Source organism: Numenius arquata, chromosome 11 (genome assembly GCF_964106895.1).
Source record: "Numenius arquata chromosome 11, bNumArq3.hap1.1, whole genome shotgun sequence".
NCBI classification, from domain to species: domain Eukaryota; kingdom Metazoa; phylum Chordata; class Aves; order Charadriiformes; family Scolopacidae; genus Numenius; species Numenius arquata.
The window spans coordinates 29,471,556-29,490,757 of record NC_133586.1 but is presented as its reverse complement, the minus strand read 5'-3'; the positions used below and the strand labels follow the sequence as shown (position 1 = coordinate 29,490,757).

The following is a 19,202-nucleotide window of genomic DNA, read 5'->3' as shown; positions in this document are numbered from 1 at the left end:
AAGTTTTTCCCCTTGGTTCCCTCTTTGTGACTAGAGATCAGAAGTCAAGTCAGGATTTTCTGAACTTTTGGGTGCATTGCTTTCTTTTGAAAGCTGGATGAATGTACCTGGAGGTTTCCCTAACTGAGGAGGGTAAGGAATACATAAAACATTTTGTAGGTTTTCTTCCTTAGTTATAAGCACAGTGGATGAAAGGAGTCCATTTTTCTAGATTGCTGCTTTGAGTCTAGCTACAGAGAGGGCCTATTATATGGTAATGGGGTTTGACTGAGTTGATGAGATTTTTTCCAAGGCTCCTAGGAAGCTTTGTGAATTGCAAAGGAGATGTTTCAAAAGAAATAGTTCTGTAGATGTGCCCTAGCTCTAACTTCCAAATGCAGAAACAATCCTGTTTTATGCAGAAATAATACACTAACTGAATCATGTCTTGCTGTGAGAAAGACTTTACCTTTTGCTTGTTTAATCTGTTGTGCTACATTGTGAGTGTGTTTAGGGAGGTGCTTGATTTTGGACCCCTTCTGGAAAATTGGTTTATTTCTGTCTTCAAAACAATCCTTAAAATCATATCTTAAAACAAGGAAGTAATCTCCTTTTTCTTTTCATGCTTTATTCATAGTCTGGCTCATATTGCTTATCTTTTATCTGAGACTGCAGCATTGCTGCTTTGATTTGTGCCGTTTTTTCCCACAACAGCAAAGGAAAGGAGTTAGAGTAAGTAACTTGATTATGAAGCTGCAGTTATTTGGGGAAATAGCTATATGACATATGTTGTCTGTAATAAATGGAATTACTCTCTTGATTTTGTAACTAATTACTCTTCTGTTTGCTACTTGAATGACAGATTTCTCCTTTAATGAATACATACTCCTCTGCACAAATGGGATAATCACAAGCTTGCGGTCAGCCGGGGAGGACAGCACTGGTCTGTGCTTGGTGGTGGGCGCTTCTTGTGAGAGATGCTGAAAATCTGAATCTCAAAGGTGAAATTATTGTCTATTTTTGAGCCCTAGTAACTGGCAAGTCTCCAGCTGGCTTGTGTCACTGCTATAGCAGACTGATCCTGCCTTGCTTTTTCTCCCCTTTTTTTCAAAACTCCAACACAAAGAACTGAGTGGATGTAGTTCGTGGATTACACTTTGTATGGAAAACAGGAATAAGCATCCTTCAGTTGCTTGGTCCTGGCTTCTTATCAAGTTTGACAGCTCCTGAGCACATCTAGAAGGAATTCAGCTGCTTCTAGCAAAATAGGACTGAACAAAAGCTGAACAGAAGCTTTATGCGTTTGGTATTAAACTTTGGAGCACCGAAGTTGGCACTACAGCGCCGTTCCCTGATGAAAGTAGTCACAAGTCTTGGGACTGATAGTGCAGCTCAGCGCTATCTTTTTGTTTAAAAAAAAGTTTGATTTTAATCTTAAATGTGATTCTCGAGGAGAAAGCTCTGTGCAGTGTGTGATACCTCAGTAGCTTAATTTGTATGTTTTATGCTTGTAGCACACCCTCACCTAATATACTTTAAGTATAGGTTTAATTACTGCCCTGTGTTGAGGGATGTTTGCTTGGATCACTCACCAAAGATGTTGAGCACTGTAGCTGGGACGTGGGAAATGCATGGTTTCTGGTTTAATCAATCCATAGAGCTGAATGGAGATGGGCGTACAAGGTTAGAGACTGTGCAAACCCAGGATGAAATGACACCTCTTTTGACAAAGCTCTCCATACAAGTAGCAAAACAGCAATCACAAAACCAATTCACAGCAGTATTTTGAGTGTTACTAATCAGATGATGCACTGGAAATGACCACTTGGATTTTGCGTGGCCTAGATGTCACATTCTGTTCCTGCTAACTTTAAATATATTTTTACAAATAAATAAATACTAACTTTTCCTCCTTTTCCTTGTTCCAAATAGCATCTAATAAGCATTAAATTTAGGCTTTATCATGGACTGCAGGCAAGAATTTTTCGCTGCTTTTTTTTTTTTTTTTAAATACTTGGCCATGGAAGAACAATGCCATGCTTATCAGGGCAATCAAATAATTACTACAACACAAGTCCTCAGCGGTTACGTTGAAGTATCATCAAGCTGGTTCTCCTGATGTGTGCAAATTTTAGACCAGCCTCTAGACAGCATTTAAAAATCAGCTTGATTCTTAACTCACAAGAAAATAAGCGGAGACCTGTTCTTATAGGTGTCTTTTGGGATTTTTTTTTGGGGGGAGGGAGAAGTTGGATTCTTTTTGGTTTTTTTTGCAAATGCATGACCATCCTGGAGAGACTGAGGCTTTTCTGCATTTGTTTTGGTAGGTTTGAAGGAGAGGGCACCCTCAGGAGACTGCTAAGCACCCTGCTTTGCCCAGGGGGGCTCAGCTGTGGCCGTGCAGGGCAAGCTGTGTTCCCCACTTACCTGCCATGTCATCTACTTGCTTTTAATATTTAATGTATTTTAATGTTAGCAGTTCAGCATTCAGAGAGGTGAAAGTGCTAACCCTAGTGTTACAGTTAAAATTGCCGACACGTTCACAACAGCACTTTCATCTGTGTTATCTCCAGGGAGTTGCTTGTATCTAACCTTGCTCTGCATTTTTACCCTTGTGCATCTTTGAGTTGATCAACTCAGAGCAGCACGTACTGGGTACTCTTGGGCTGAGGAAACAGCTTGATCCGCAGGGAAAAACAAGGGATAGCAATCAAAAGTATTGAGATTCTGTTTTACTTTCAGGTAGTCTCTATTTTCTATACAAACGTGCTTTTGGTACACAGTCTAGATTAAGAACAGTAAAAGTAAACCTCTCAGTGAAACTTTCTTAAAGTTTCACAGTTCTATGTTGTGAAGCTCCAAGGGTTTGTTTGTTTTTTGGTTTGGTTTTTTTTTGCACTGCAGAGCTTTAAAGTAAATTGAAATTTTCTGAGAAAATAGTGATTCAAGCACTGCTTCAGATGGCAAAGGCAATATGTTGAAAGTGAAATGCAGGAGCAGGTAAGCTTACATAGCTTTTACAGAAATGTTCCCACCTCATTCTTAACTTGTACCGGACTTCTAGGTCATGTTTTGGGAGGAATTATGTTAGTCATTAAATGTTGATTTTATTTTATTTTGAACCTCTTATGGTTGGAGGCTTTTTTCCTAAAATTCCCCTTTACGCTAGTGAGTGACAGTAAGATGTTAATATGAGGCTATCAGTTGGTTGCTTGGTGCCTCCAGATGAAGTGGATGATGATGAGTTGATGATGCTCAGATGTGCTCAAACCTTAATAAAACTCTTAATCTAACCACCAGCCCTGCTGAACTACCTCTGGATATGAAAGACTTCCTGCAAACCTGTTGAGTCTCTTGCAGTGGGTTGGAAACTTGCTTTCTTAGCCACCTTACCTTCCTGTGCTTGTATGTGGCAGAGTTGAGTACAGTTCCGTGGATGTTCTTTGACCCATTTGCTCTTAGTAAGTGCAGTGTAACTGCTAGAGAGGGGCTGTGGTGTTTTATGGTGTCCTGTGCTTTCTGCCCAAAGGGCTCTTCTGATAAGTCTGGCTCATGGGCCCCGACACCAAGTCCTGGCCCTCCAGATAGGCCACGTTGGGGTTGTGTGATGGATCTATGGGCCTGTGGCATATTGTGCTTGTGGCAGCTGGGTATGTGAGATACCTGCAAGCTCAATTCTTTCTGGCTTGTGCCTCCCTGCAGTGATAATGTTTGGCTAGTAGTTTTCTTGATGCAAGGTGAACCTTGTTAGCTCAGAGTCAAAAGGGGAAAGGGGCATGGTTTTGCTAAGTAAAATCTGTGGGGTCACCCAAGGAGTGGGTGCTCTAAGCTTTGTTTGTAGCCATACAAGCCTTCAGACTGTTGCTGGATGTGAGAAATAGAAAAAAATCATCAGAGCAGTATTTCCGAAATACTTCCCCATTTAGAGTGGGTTACACATTTTCACGATACTGAGAAACTAATCCAGTTTGTCATTAATGAAACAGAACATATTGCAATGCAAATGAGTGGAGTTGCATGACAAGTGGTCCCACAGTCCTCAGGACTCACTATTGATTGTGCAGTCTTAATTATTCATGCTATGCAAATTGTATTTCTCATCCTGCTCCTTCTTGTCTACATATTTTTGATACAGAACTTGCCTACAAACAGTCTTGTTCTTTCACTCGAGAGATGAGGATTGTTTCTAGGGAAGTTCTTAATGTTCCTTTGTGGAGCGAGCACATGTGGAGCCAGGCAAAGCTAGGGAGCTCTGTCAGAATGAATTCATCTTACTGTAATTTCAGATGAAGAAAGGGAAGAGTTTGTGGAGTATTATTTGATGTGAACAAAAGCTTTAAAATAGTTTTCAACTTTCTTTGTTTTCTATGCTGAAGCCCTTGTGGTACTTATTTTCTGGTCAGTTGTTTGGAATAGACATGTGGGAGTGTTCTTTTATTCATCCTAAATATTATTTTGCATTTCAGGTATACTAAACCACTAACCTTTGCAGACTGCATTAGTGATGAATTGCCATTAGGATGGGAAGAAGCTTATGACCCTCAGGTTGGAGTTTATTACATAGACCACAACACCAGTAAGTGACATGTTATTGTATTTTTGCAGAGTGATTGTGTTGTGCCTGTGTTAAAATATACTGAACACAAAACCACAAAATTGGTAACAGCATGTTTTAGAGTAGGTGAGATCTGCAGCTCGTGAAATCAAATCCTGTCGTCCTCCATCGTACAAGTTACTTCCCTCTCAAAAACCAGAATTTGAGATGTTTTGGTTTGCAGCCTTCAAATCAGCAGTCACATTCAAGCTAACAGCGTGGACACACCTCTGTAAGATCTGGCTCTGCTGAGGAGTCTGACCAGGTAGCAACAATCTGGAGTTTGTTCTTAGCCTGGAATGTGTCCTTGTGGCAGGACCATTGGAAAGAGTGCAAAGGTCTTGTGTTGATTCCCCTGGCAGGGATCAACAGAACGACTGCGTGAGCTCCCTGTGCTGCAGGAGTTTGCGCTGCCTTTGCTGGAGAGGAAGCTCTCAAGTAGGCTTGGGATATCCTGAGAACTGTGCAAGTGGGAAAAGAGTTAACTTCAGACTTGTGGCATTTTTATTCTGTATCCTCAAACTAAGCCACTGCTTACTGCCTTTGTTAGATTGCTTGATAGACCAGAAGTGTTAACCTTTATAAGCTCATTTGAATTATAAAAAAAAAGTACAGAACTTGATGTATCGTTACAGACATTGTTGGGAAATGTGTATTGGGTTGTGCTAGAACAAGTCCCCTAAAAAAAAAAAAGTTATAAACAAAATAAATCAGTGACTCTGATTCTCTTTACAGAACAGCTCCAATTGCAGTCCAGAAGTTCACAGCAGAACCATGCCCAGGCCCTTTTGGAGGTGCTTGTAACTCATGCAAAGAGAAAAGCTTTTAAAAGACAAAAATGCCTTGAAGCTGTTGGGTTTGGTTTTGTTTTGGGGATTTTTTTTTTTTAAATCTGCTTCTAGAACTTCAACTGGGAACTTCAGCAATTTTTTTCAGCAAATTACATGATCTTTTTTTTTTTTTTAAATAAAAATGTGGAAGCCTCTTGTTTAGTGGTTTTTTTGTTGTTTTGAGTGTGTTTTTTTTTTTTCTTGGCTATCTTCACAGCCTTCCCTTTTTTCAGAAAAGCCCCATTTTTATCTGGCCTGAAACTGCGCCTTCCAGGTTTTAGCAGCTTCTCTTGGGTATTAAAAATGCAGAATGAAAAAAGCCTATTAAAGCACTAAGTGCCCTCTGCAACACAAAGATCATATGTCTCCAGATGTGAGGGTGACAAATATTTTTATTTAAAGCTTATGTCATCCCAATATCACAGTATTTACATATCTTTAAATGGCTTTATCCTAATTATTTTTCTGTGAGGCAGGGGATGTTGATTTTTCCTTTTACAGGAAAGGATAGTGGGGAAGAAAGGGTATACAAGCCTACAGGATCTCACAGAAAGGAGATCTGCTTGAGAAGGTGCTAAATGGCAAGACACAATCTGGGGTCTCCTATAGGTCTGTTAGACCATGTCTTGTGTCCATTGCACTTCCACAAGAAAGCACTCTGGAGAGTTAATGATGGGGTTGCTTTTTAAAGACAGTCTGAATCTTATGCTTTTTCCAGTCTCTAACTTGGATCTGGGTTATTCCTGAACTGACCATGCTTACCAAAGGAGTAAGAGCTGAGTTTACAAGTCTTGTTAAGGCTTCTCTTAACTTCAGAAGTTAAGACTTCTGAATGGTTTAATGTTTTCATGACTCTGTGCAAGCAGGAAGAGAGAAGAGCCTGGGCAAGCTCTCCAGAGGAGTCAAGAATATGGTTGGACTTCTCTTCCGTTCTCTGGTGCTTGGAGGCTTACTGTGTCAGGTGCTGGGATGTGGGAGGCACCAGGGTGCTCCAGGCCAGGAGCAGCCAGGGGCCTGCTACCGTCCAGTGACTCTGAAGGGCTTTGCTGTGTTAGGCAGCAGTGTTGGATTCAGAAGTTCCTGCCAATTCAGTTTTACCTGTAGAAGCCTTTTAGGGAAGCTGTTTGTTCCCAGTGAAACATCTGTGGGGCCTGGTGATTTTTCCTTTGGATCAGTTCCCTCCTCTGGTTTATCAGGCAGTGTCATGGACTGTTGCTGTAGATGTAAGCTTTTGCTGGTGTTGTGGGAGCTGACATCGTCCCCAAAAGAAATGATATTCAGCCCACCTTTCGAAGGGAGCAACATCAGGGTCACATTTGACCACAGGATAAACTTGACTCAAATAAAATGAGAAGATGTATTCAAGAATCTCTTCCTTGTCCCCTCTGAACTTTCTCTTCAGATTGAGAATATGTTTTTATCTTATTTGTCTTTCTCTCCTATCCACGCTGGAGCAAGCTGAGTGCTAGATGTCACTGTGGCCCAACCTAGCCAAATGTGGGATATCAACTTGCTCCCCTGACATTTCCCTGGACAAGGGTGGCTAGCTGTGGTCCTGGGGGGACACAGTTCAGATGCAGAAACCCCCCCTCCTTGATCTGAAGCCTGCTGTGGGACACAGAAGCTTGTTGGACCTCCTGAGCATTTCAGCTAGCAGATACTGCAGCATGTAGGTGGGACAAAACAAACATGATCTCTGTTGTATATTTGAGTTGGCCCCAGGGTGAATGCACGAAGATCTAGTTGCAGCTCTGAGCTCTGTGTGGTCTGGGGCAGTTACCCCTGGTCTGTGCCACGCAAAAGCACCACAGCCTTCCAGGGCGTCCAGAGAAGGCTTCAAACCATGCTGGTATCTGCTTAATAGCAGTGGCTGTTAAAAAGTTTCACTTCTGTGGGATGCCACAGGCTACAAGACTTGACCTAGAATTTCAATTAAAAGGTTAAAAAGAAGAGAAACAAAATCATGACCCTATTTCTTATGCCAGCTCTAATCCAAATCATGATAAAGCAAACCATATCCACTTACCTTCAGCTAATCAAGAGGCTCATCTTTGTGGCTGATGTTGAAGTATCCTCTGGAGAGTGTCCAAAACCTTCTTTGTCTCCAAGGTCTTGCAGATTCCCTGTGTGGGAAGGAACCGTCATCAGAGGATGTGAAGGGAATGGAGGCATGTTGGTTCTTGCTGCACACTTGAAGTATGTGAGACTAATTACCAGAAACGAGCCTGAGGACAGACCCAAATTAAATCTAAAGCCAGGAGCCATTAAAAAAAGTAAGATGGAGAACACTTCTAACCACCTCTCTGAGGCAAAATAAATACAATTAAATCGAGTTGAGTACCCAGAATATTCCTAATACAGTATTAATGTACATCCCTGAGTGTCTTTCTCTGGGAGAACTTCTCTGGAATTTGATTTGCACAAAGAAATTATGATTTTCTTGCCAGATGCTGATGCAAGCATAGTAAGACTGCATTCTTCAAACATGAAACAATCAGATTTATTTATGACAAGCTCAACTTTAATTTAAAAACTCACAAGACAACAAATGGTGTAATAGCCTGCATTTCTGTAGTCCTTTCATCTAACTTTTGAATGTGTTTTGCAATTCTTAGTAGCCAGGGCAGATCGAGAGCCCTTGGCCAGCATTTTCATAGATTGTTATTGCATGTTTGAAAATCAAAGCTGCAGTCAAGGGGATGCAGTTAGTGCTGTGATTACTGAAAATGTTGAGGTGAATGTTTAGAAAAATGGGAACAAGGCAGTTTCAGTACATAAGCACATTGTCCATCCCCTCCGTGAGATGGCATCCAGGCACTCACTCTGTTGGGTGGTGTATGTGCTTGGGGCAGCGTCACTGTTTCACCACCTAACGGAGGTGTTCAGGATTGTACATTTTTACAGACTTCTTCGCGAATGCTTGTAATGGGGGGATTTCCCTGCAGCAGCTTCCACTGCCCTTCTTGCCATTGTGGGAAGAATGTGCTGCCAGTGTAAGGGAAAACTGGAAATAACCAAGCTTGAAGAAGCCATAGGTACAGGTAGACTTATGACCCAGTGTCCTGAATTAGACTTCAAGAGTCATGGGTACGTTGCCAACATACTAATTAAGTTTGAAATTAAGAGTCCTGAGTCATGGTTGCTGGTGCCTGTTTGTGCAGTCTGGCCTGGGGAAGCTGCGTGTCTGAGAAAGTGGGAGCATCTCTCTGGGGAGCCAGCAGCAGAGTTTCCCCTTCTGGCTCAGTGATGGAGTAAAAGGAGTTATTCTTTCTGGGTGTGGGTAATGGTTATTGGGAAAATGGATTTGGGGCCAAGAATAGAGATGGGAGCCTGGGGTTTTCACACTCTTACAGTTGATCACTGCTGTGTCTTCCTACTTTTCTTTTGCTCCCTCTAAGAGAGACTACAGTTCTGTCTGGGAGGGTACCAGCACCTACAGCTGGCACAAGTAGCTGCTTTTTCTATGAGGTTATCTTGGGGCAGTTTTTAGGTCCGGGCTTAGCTTTAGTATTACATCAGCTGAAATGTTGCTTGTGCTAGCAGGACCTATAAAGGCCTTTTTGTTGAAATGCCTCTACCAACTATACTGTTAGTACGTTAAGAGTTGTTTTTTTTTTTTTTAGTCATCTGTTTTGCTATGTAACTTGAAATGCCTTGTGCTCTTTTGGGTCTTGAGATCCTGTTAAAACAAGTTATTTCTGGAGTATCCTGTAATTTTCTCCTCAGCATGGTTATGGACGGCTTCTGAAAATGGTCGAGTGTCCATCCCTTGGTTAAAAACCTTTATTTCTAGTTCTGATTTTAGGATTGTTGTCAAACTGTTCTCTTCCCTAAATCCTGTGTATTGTAGTGTTAGTCTTATGCCCAACTCACTTAAGAGCTGCTCATACCTTCCACCATGGCAGCTTTTACTACATATTTAAAGAGGCTCTTAAGATATGCAGATTAGATTCCTACTGCTAGTTTCAAGCAGCTCCTTTTTATTAATTATTCATTATGTGGTAACTAGACATCCTTATTCAAGCACAGTAGTTGAGACAGTTTAGGGCACTTAGTCAACTGAATATTGGAACCTGTTCCACGCAAGAACATAAAATAGCCTTGAAAGAGAAATGAAAAATATTTTGGACACTTCTTCACAAAACCAAGACAAATACTGACAATAAATTTGCCTAATTAGTATTAGGACTGGCTGTGTGTCTGTGACCTTATGCGTTTTTCATTATTAGAAACCTGAAAAGCAATGTATCGGTTGTGTTGGGGTAACAGAGATGGAAATGGTGTAGCTGTTCATGACTGTGTTGCCTATGTTACCAAAAAATATTTTTCTTAAACTCCGCCTCCTGTATTCTGCAGTGATTTACTGCTGTGCCTACTTTTAGTAAGGAAATGGTTACTCCCCTTTTGAGGTGCTGTTTATATAATGTCATTTGAGATGCTTTCATGAATGCATTCTGTGATTTAATGAGTCTTTATTTTTACTTACCTATGGAATCTGAGTGAGAAGGTTTTCTTTCCCCTTTTTGATAAAAGCCACTTGGCAGCTGAAGAGGACGGGCAGAGCTGTAATTGCTTTCATGTTGTCAGATGTGGTATAATGCAGTAATCTGGCAATGATGTTTTCTGAAAGTTTTTTATCAGTGAAGTAGTAAAGTATTTTATTAGTAATGTTATAAAGCAGTAACAGTAAAGATAAGTCTAACAGTCAGTGTCAGTATCTTAGAGCTTGTGTGTGCATATGCTTGTGTGGAAGTTTTAAGAGGCAGAGCCAGGTTGGCCTCAGTAGCAGAGGAGTTGGGAGAGTTGTATGATGATTTTGTCATGAATTGTTCTATTCAGCATGGCAGAACTCATTGGAGTTCATCATGGATCACTGGTGATCTCCTAAGAAAAAAGGAAAACGTCATTATTCCCCTTCCTTATGGGGCAAAGGGCTATTTTAAAATATTGCTATAAATGGTGGAGCATCTCCAGGCAGCAGTACAATTGTACAAAAGTACAACTGCTTCCCATTGATCTTGCCCCCTTCTGTTTTCTCTCCAAGAAACTACACAGATAGAAGACCCTCGTGTGCAGTGGCGGCGGGAGCAGGAGCATATGCTGAAAGACTATCTTGTCCTGGCCCAGGAGGCAATTGCTGCACAGAAGGAGATCTATCAAGTGAAACAGCAGAGGCTTGAATTGGCCCAGCAAGAGTATCGGCAGCTGCATGATGTTTGGGAGCACAAACTGGGCTCTCAGACCAGCTGTGAGTAGTTAGTCGACTCTTATCCCATGACTTTCTTGGTCATGAACCCACTAGGACAGTAGAGTGCTTGAAGCTGGTCCTCTGATAGAGCACTGAGATGTGTTATGCCGTGTCACTCTCCACGTTTGCTCAGTTTGTCTCAAAAGCAATAGCTGCCTGGTGCCTGTTTGATGAATGGTAATTGTTAACACTATTGCGGTTGGCTGGGCCACTGGAGTCGGAGTGCAGATTTTCAGCATGGGCTTCAACAGATGTGAAAAAATGAGGTGGTTGGCTCAATGTGAAAAAATGAAGTATTTCCCTTGATTGCCCTGTCCAAAGTATAGAAACAAGGCAAGAAGGCTCATCCTAGGTAGCATTCCCAGGCCCTATTGGAGTTTAACTTCCTGGGTAGTTGGGTGACTGTCTTGGGGATCTAAGGGTCTGTGGTTTATGCCATGTAAAAGCTAACATTGGTGGATTATCTCTCTGCATATGAAGAACATTGTTTTGCGCCCCATATTCTTTGTCACACAGGAAACATCAATACCTGTTGCTTCAAGAGTTGGTGCAGAAATGTTTACAGAAGGCCAAATTTCTTCCTTATTGTTTCTAGTTAGGAGCTAGAAAACGTCCAGAGGAGGGTTTATTTCATGCAAGTCTTCCAGAATTTTTTTATAATCCTTAGTATTGCAGACTTTTTATGTTCTTTCCAGCCACATCAATGGACTGACCTGCCCCAGCTTCACTCTTGCTATGTCTTATGGTGGTGAACTCCACTGGATAATCCTGTGCCTGATGTTAAAAAGTATTTAAGTAGTTTTCTGTCAACTGAAGGATTCTTACTTGACTAAGGTCCCGTCCATCATCTCTGAAGTACAATTTTTCATCTTTTTGTAAGAGCTCTCTACCTTCGTACTGGTATACTAGAGCAGTACACTAAGAAGACTCTGAACATGAATTACATTGGCGTGATGTGATCTGTCTTTAAAAATACACCCAAACAGAAGAACTAGAAATGCTTTCCCATGTTTTATAGGGCATAAACTGATAGCTGCCAAGGATCAAAATATCTCCCTTGTCTACAGCTACCTCTAGCAGCATTGCACATTGGGGAGCTTCTGTACCTTCTGAAGCAGAAGGGTTTTAACCACTGCTAAGAAGAGAAATCTGCTCTTAATGGGACATTGATTTAATGTGGTGTGACACGTTGTATGATTGGTCATGTCCTTAAGGCTGTGAGAAGGCTTGCATCGCATTTTTCAGTTTCTTCTCATTCCTTGCTTTTCTTTGTTTCCAAACATTCAGTGGGTTGCTTACTCAATGAGAAAGTCTAAAAAAAAAAATTTAAAATAATCCTTTATGCAGTACCTGTCCCTTCAGTTCTGTTAAACGCCTTTGGAAATGCAGGGAGCCACACTGTTGAATGGAGTGAACGTGTTTGGGAGTCTGAGTTAAGTGTGTTAACCTGGAACAAATCAAGACTTTGGAGATGCAGAGCATGGTCTGGTCTCTTTGGTATACACTTCTTGTGGAATACTTGGCTGCGCTATTGCCTTTCCCTGCCTTTGAGGGGTGAGAAGAGATCTGGGAAATGGGTAGAGGGCCTACACCAGCGATGTGTGGAGATCTGGGTGTGCAGGAGCCATGGGAGGTCTTGATTTGTTACGGAGCTGGTAGAAGAGTAGGGAGGAAGGCAGAGCTGCTGAACTGAGTGTTGTGTTTGTTCTAGTGCTCTCTGGCTCATCATCGAGTTCCAAGTATGACCCAGAGATCCTCAAAGCGGAGATTGCTACTACAAAATCCAGGGTAAGTAGTACGAATGGACCTTTTCTTGCCACGAGTAATCTTCTGATATTTCCAAACCTCGTGGCAAATACTAAAAGGAGATACCAAAGGAGTTGAAAGAGCTAATGTTGCCATTCTTAATCTAGGAGATAATTTATCAGAACTCTCAAACGTTGCCTTCTTAAGAGTTTGAAACACTTTTTTTTGCTTTAGACTTTAGACTCCCTTGGAAGCTGGCAGCGCACACTGCGGTGCAGCTGCGCTGTGGGGTTCTGAGGGACGTGCTGGCTCCTCGGTGTGCTGCAACACTGGGGAGCTGGGAGCTCTCTCCAGGGACCGGCAGCTGTTTTGTCCTGGGCTTAGTGCGGGTTGTTAGCAGCGGCAGCGCGCGCTCCCACGCAGAGCTCTGGTTGGGAAGAAGAAAGGACTAAAGTAAAGTAGGTCAGTCTGGCCTCTGTGGAGGAATATAAAACAGCGAGCTGTAGGGTCAGTGGATTTACAATGTGTATTATCATCCTGCTGTGTTACTCATGCAGCGGGGCCTTTTAGTTTGGTATCTTGGAGGATGGCTTCTGTCGCTGCAGTGTAGCTTCTGTCCTGATGATTAATGGTTTTTTTTTAATGACTGGGAAGGTTTTAAATATTACTGAGTAAAATCGATGTGCGTTTCATTCCTATCTCTTTTGAGTTTTTCTCAGCTTTTCTGCTTATGAGGTTGGAACTTCCCTTGAGCCCCTTATTAAGTGGTGTAGCATCAGGGTACTGGATAAATCCTTAGCCAGTGATAGTGTCCTGATGAGGATGCAGTCAGGGCTGTTAGCTGCTGTTGAGATGAACTGATTATCTGGAAACTTTGTTTAGAGTATTCTCTGCACTGAATATGTTTTGAATTGAACAGGTAGTGCTGTATTACCTAAATATTCATATAAAGTATCATTCTAAAAATATGACACCTTGTTACAGGTTAATAAACTCAAGAGAGAAGTAGCTCATATGAAGCAAGAGCTCCAGTACAAAGAGCATGGATTTCAGACACTGAAGAAGTAAGTTTGTTCTCAAGATCTTATTTTCGGTGAAGAACTAGCTCTGGCTTGTAATGCATCCCCCTCTACATTTATAAATAGCTGCCTAAATAGCGTAAGCTGAAATATGTTGCTGATGATATCTTTAGGCATATGCAACTTGAAAGCAGTACATAGCCATGGGGGTAGTTCTCTCAAATCAATGCCTGTGTGTGATTGACCATATCAGAACTGACTTCATGGCAAAAAGATTTTGAACCAGAATCTTGCCAGTTAAAAGATATTCTGTTTTATTCAATACAGGTGACACAGTTCAGCCTGTTGTCTTATCTATAACAGCTATTGTTTTAGGGCACTGAGGAAAAATTTGGGGTGGAGTGAAAGGGGATGAAAAGTTTCAGGTACTTACCTTTGTATGAATAGACATCTGGCATGTTCTAAGTAATGTCACTGGTTAATATCTTATTTATTATGAATGTCAGCTGTGGTAGAACTCCTTTGAGACGAGGCAGCATGTAATTAGGTTGTGCAAGCAAATACATCCGTGCAGTGAGGTCTGTGCCTGGTTTTTGAAATCATGACTGAAAATAAGGTAATTCTCATGAACATCTAAGTTGATCCTCTCTGGGTTACAAGCAAGGTAACTAGCAGCAATCTGCCCAAACATGCTGTTTGGGGGCTTTGGTGTACATCTTTGTCCTCCCCAAGGAGTCAAAGAGATGATGTGACTAACATCAGAGTTCTGAAGCTTAGTGTACTTTTAAGTGGAGTAAGTTAAGCGGTGATGAGTGGGGTTCTTTCTTCATTCTGTTGTCTTTGTTATCCTTCACAGTGTGTTTTTCTTAAAACTTAATGTTGAGATGCATGCATCTAGGATGATTAAATTAATTGGACTTTATAAAGTGTTAGCTTACTGTAATTTTTTTTTCAAATTTCCATGCAGAATTGACATGAAAATGTCTGATACTCAAGGTGGCTACAAACTTGATGAGGCACAAGCCATTTTAAGTGAAATGAAAGCTCTCAAGAAGGCCATCACATCAGGGGAGAAGGAAAAACAGGACCTCATTCAGGTATTGAAACAGGATGACTTTGTAGTATTTTGTGTTGCCATTGTTATCAGATTGAATTTCTGAGAAGAAATTTAAGTAATTTGTATTTCAGATATGTAATTGAGATTTTTATTAACACGCTAATTCTGTATTATGACTGTAAAGGACTGCAGCCTTTTTGTTCTCCAGATCCTGGAAATAAGAAGTATAAAATATAGCAACTGACAGTAGTAAACACTTGCTTGAATGTTTGTCTCAGGGTTTATTGGTCAAGGATGAGCCAGTGTGACTGTAGTGCTGTCAAAGAGCAGATTGGGAGAAGCCATGAAAACCCTGTGGCCCCCTTGGTCTGCCGTCTCTGGCTGAGAGCCTGTCTGTCTGGGCAAGGCACTGGGCTAATGCCTGTGGGCTGCCGTCCAGCCGTGCCTCGCCTTGCGTTTGTGGGGTCTAAGCACACACAGTCAACATGCTCAGATCTTGATCACATAGTTGGGGATGAAGGTATGTGGCTGCTGAGGTACTTTGAGCAGAAGTGAGCTTACCTCATGACTTTTTATGGTTTTAGAGCTTAGCCAGGTTAAAAGACAGCTTTGTGAACGACAGAGGATCCCAGTCAGACCTGTGGGCCAGCAGCGTGTCCAGGGAAAGCTCCAGCCCTCTGTTACCCCGGCAGTACCTGGACGTCAGCTCCCAGACGGATGTTTCAGGAAATGTGAGTAATGCGTGAGAAGCTCAGTGCATGTGGAGACATTCCTACAAACTGTGTGTAGTACTGCCTTAGTACGAGTTTCCAGGCATGGGCAGTTATCTGTGAAGCGATACCTTCTCCTGGTTTAAACTTCAGCGTCACCTTCATTTTCGTGTGCAATGCTAATGTATCTCTAAAGGCAACCTGCTGTTTCCCCACACTGTCTCTATTAGAACAACCCAGGTGGGAATAAAAAAGAAGTAAGTTTTAATTTGCCTGTAGGTGTAGCTTCTTGTGATACAAATATTCCCTTAGCTCTTTATAGCAGTGATGTGCTACTAAACAAGAGACATTCAGCAGCTACATATGGGCTAAGCTCTAGTGAGGACTCTTCCCTTAAGAGTGCATTTGGCTTTTCGCATGTTGCAAGTGAGAATGAATCGCATATGTGAAGATATTTTGATGCCATCAAACGTGTAGTACTCATAAACCTTCGGTCCCACTCATGCCACAGGATCGTAGCTGTCAGGTTGGTGCCAGCCTCAGCAAGGACCCGATCAGCGCTGCAGGTACATTGTGGATCCCTCAGGACATCACAGAAGCCTCTCCTGTGAACCCTTACTTAAGTGTTTGCAGCCACCTTCAGTCAGGGCCACATGTGTGACTAAAGATCTGCAGGTCTGGCCACGGTGGAATGTCCCTTGTCTTTTAAGACTTTACAACCACAGCAAGATGTCATCAAAAGCAAAATGCAACGCAGCACTTAAAGACTGCAAACAGGGGTTTTAAGTATTTGAAGCAATCATGAAAAATGTAATCAAAGGCAATATTTTCCTTTTCCATGATTGGTTCAACTAGTAAATGAGTTTGACAAGAACAAGTGTGACTTGTAACAGCATTAATTTCAATAGGGAATATCAAAAGAGGAGCAGTTACTAAGTTGCTGATTTTATGTTTTGTGTCTCAGTTTATTACCAGCAGCAATAACCAGTTGGCTGAGAAAGTGAGATTACGCCTTCAGTATGAAGAAGCAAAGAGAAGGTAATTCTTTGGACTGTTGTACCTTTTGGCTGTCACACAGCTTACTCTGAAGATACCTTTCACTAGCAAAGGTGCCACTCGGATTGAAACCCAGCATTACTGCTAAAGAAACATGGTAATTTTTGAGCCAGTGAGGCAATAGCCTTTCTGGGCCAACGTTATCATTCAAGAAATAAATAACCATCCTAGAAATTACTAAGGAGTGAGTAATGCATGAAGAATTCAGTCTGGCCACACCTGTGGGGACATAAGTGGTTTTGCTGCCTATTGCCAGTGCTTCCCCATTCCTAATAAGGAGACCGTACTGCAAGGCATCTCCTCACCTGATTCAAAATGAAATGGATGCATGCCTTTAAGTCAGATAAGGAGAAACATACATTGTGTTAACACCTAACTTATCAAAATATGGTCAATGACTACAGTTTCAGGGCTCGTCTGCTTATCTGTAAGAATGTAAGAATTCACCCTTGCCCTCTGATCTGAGATGAACAAAGAATAGGTTTAAAAATTTATATCTACTTAGCAAGCTAATTTGGCAAAAATTTTCTGGGCTTTAGTTTTTTAGTAGATAATAGCTAGCTCAACTGCTTAGAAAGTACCTGTATTTTTATGGATATATACTCCAGTTAAACAAAAAACCAACAAGCAGTATTTAGACTTTGGCTGGGCTAGTCCTTGTTCAGCGATGTAACCATGAATTTTAACTGCTCTAAAGGGACTTTGCAATGCCAGAAAAACGGACTTCAGATGCATGGCACAATCTGTACTTGCGATGTATGTGAGAAGGATTTTTCTCCAGTCTCTGGTTAAGGTTACTCATAATGTTCTCATTTTAGTATATTGGCGTGGGCAATAGGCCATGTTTCTCAGTGGCATACAATTTGATCTGTATCTGTCACAGTTGTCAAAGACTGTGAGTGCCCAGCTGCCTTTTGACATGAGCTTACACTTTTCTTCCTAGGTGGAGCAATTTTATCAGAACCTTGACATTCAAATCTGTGTCTCTTGAAAACAACATTAATATTATTAACACCTCAGATGCAGTAGTTAATTTTTCAATGTTAAAGCTGCCTTTTACTTTTAAGCTTTGGAATTTAAGATCACAATTTAATTCACATTGACTTTACATCTTCAGATTGAAGTGGAGCGCTCTTACTTTAGCCTGTATCTTTTCCAAGGAGGAGCAAGTGAAGAATGACAAACCCGAGAAGATAATTGATAAGCTCTTTAAATGAGACAGAACTTTATAAAGGCAGCACAATAGTTCATTTGAAGTAATGATGAAGGGCATACAACACTGTCTTGCAGTTAAAGAAGTTTGTTGCCTCATGTCTGTCTGATAATAGATTTTCTCAGAGGGACTCTTGATCAGGGATTGTAGCCATAGGACATGGGGTAATGGTTTTAAACTGAAAGAGGGGAGATTTAGATTAGTTGTTAGGAAGAAATTCTTTACTGTGAGGGTGGTGAGACACCGGCCCAGGTTGCCCAGAGAACCTGTGGCTGCCCCATCCAGGGAGGTGTTCAAGGCCAGGCTGGATGGGGCTTTGAACAATCTGGAGGTGTCCCTGCCCAGGGCAGGGGGGATGAATGATCTTTAAGGTCCCTTCTAACCCAAACCATTCTATGATTCTGTGAGGAAAGATGAGTCTGATTAGGCATGAATAATTGATGCTAAAATGAAAAGTTCTCCAGCTATCAGAACACTGTGGTTTTGGCGTAGGAGCTGTAGAAACAAATACTTTAACTGGTTTTAAGCTGGAACAATACTATGGATACAGTGACTCACAAGGAACTTTCTGCTCCTCTGAAGATTCCTCCTTGTGATGTTAGAAGTGTTTCCTATCTCCACAGCACAATATTAAAATGTTCCAAAAACACAATAGGAGAGCAAGTACTTTGTCCATGCACGTATTAGGAAGGGAACCAATGGTGGAAACACATCTGTCTTATCTGGAAAGATAAAACGTAAGGCCTTGAAATCAGGATGATCCCATATTATTTAGGTTAGAACTACTAGATTTATTAAAGGCTGATGACTTTGAAAATGGGCTGTATCAGACATTGTTTATAGTATTGTTGTGGACCAGACTGAAGCCACAGAGGCAGGTGAATATCCTGTGGACCGTCCCTATGCCAGAACTGTCAGGGTGCAATTCTGCATGTTCCCTTACCCACCATTAAGTCCTTTTCTTTCACAACTTGGTGAGACGAGAGGCCTAAAGCAGATAATGTTAAACTGCAAAAAAGAACAGAGGGCAACCACAGTGACAAACCTTTAGCTTAATTGGTTTGGAAACTGATAATGGGTATCATGACAAAAGAGATGTCAGTGCTACATCTTAACAAGGAGGTAGCTCCTGTAGCCTAAATGTCATCAGAGATGCCGCTGAATTATGTTGTACGATTTCAGACATATCGTAGTAACTCAGTTGTGTAGCACTTGCACTCTGTGCACTGTTTTAGTTCCCTCAACAGTTAAACTTTTGGCTTGGGTTTTGTGTGACTGGTGGTAACTCTGGGCTTTTAAAAGTATATTTTATAATCTCCTAAGATGGAACATTTCCATGTCAGCAGCATTGCAACAATAGTGGGTATTTGACTGGTTAGTTTTTAGACCACACCTCCCACTTTGAACTTTTTTCTGAAGAACAGAGTCTGATCTGATACAGAATTGTTAATTACTGGTTGTGGATGCACATCTTAATGTGCAGTGCTGTGGAGATGCGTGTGCTCTGAACGATCTCCAAAGAGACTAAAAATGTTACGTGTTATGCCTGTATCACAGATAAGTACCAGCTTTCTCCAGTAAAAAAAAAAAGAAGGCTTGATCTGACAATGAATAAATCACCTAACTACCTGTTCTAGGCGATAAGAAAACAGTTAAATGAAACTTGAACTTCCTGTTCTGTATGTTGTTCAGTCTTGCAAGCTGGTGGCCATTCAGAAAGACTGTGTGACCCGAGCCCAGCGTTGCTGGT

The 19,202-nt window shown here is 41.5% G+C and overlaps 1 protein-coding gene across 1 annotated transcript in view; it reads left to right on the top strand.

Moving 5' to 3' along the window:
* The window catches only part of WWC1 (WW and C2 domain containing 1), a 70,176-nt gene that overhangs the window by 27,693 nt on the left and 23,281 nt on the right, over positions 1 to 19,202 (top strand). The window contains exons 2-8 of the mRNA XM_074155735.1: positions 4,446 to 4,555; positions 10,448 to 10,651; positions 12,363 to 12,439; positions 13,382 to 13,461; positions 14,384 to 14,513; positions 15,058 to 15,204; positions 16,148 to 16,221. Coding sequence (XP_074011836.1) covers positions 4,446 to 4,555; positions 10,448 to 10,651; positions 12,363 to 12,439; positions 13,382 to 13,461; positions 14,384 to 14,513; positions 15,058 to 15,204; positions 16,148 to 16,221 — 822 coding nt within the window. The remainder of the gene's footprint in view (positions 1 to 4,445; positions 4,556 to 10,447; positions 10,652 to 12,362; positions 12,440 to 13,381; positions 13,462 to 14,383; positions 14,514 to 15,057; positions 15,205 to 16,147; positions 16,222 to 19,202) is intronic.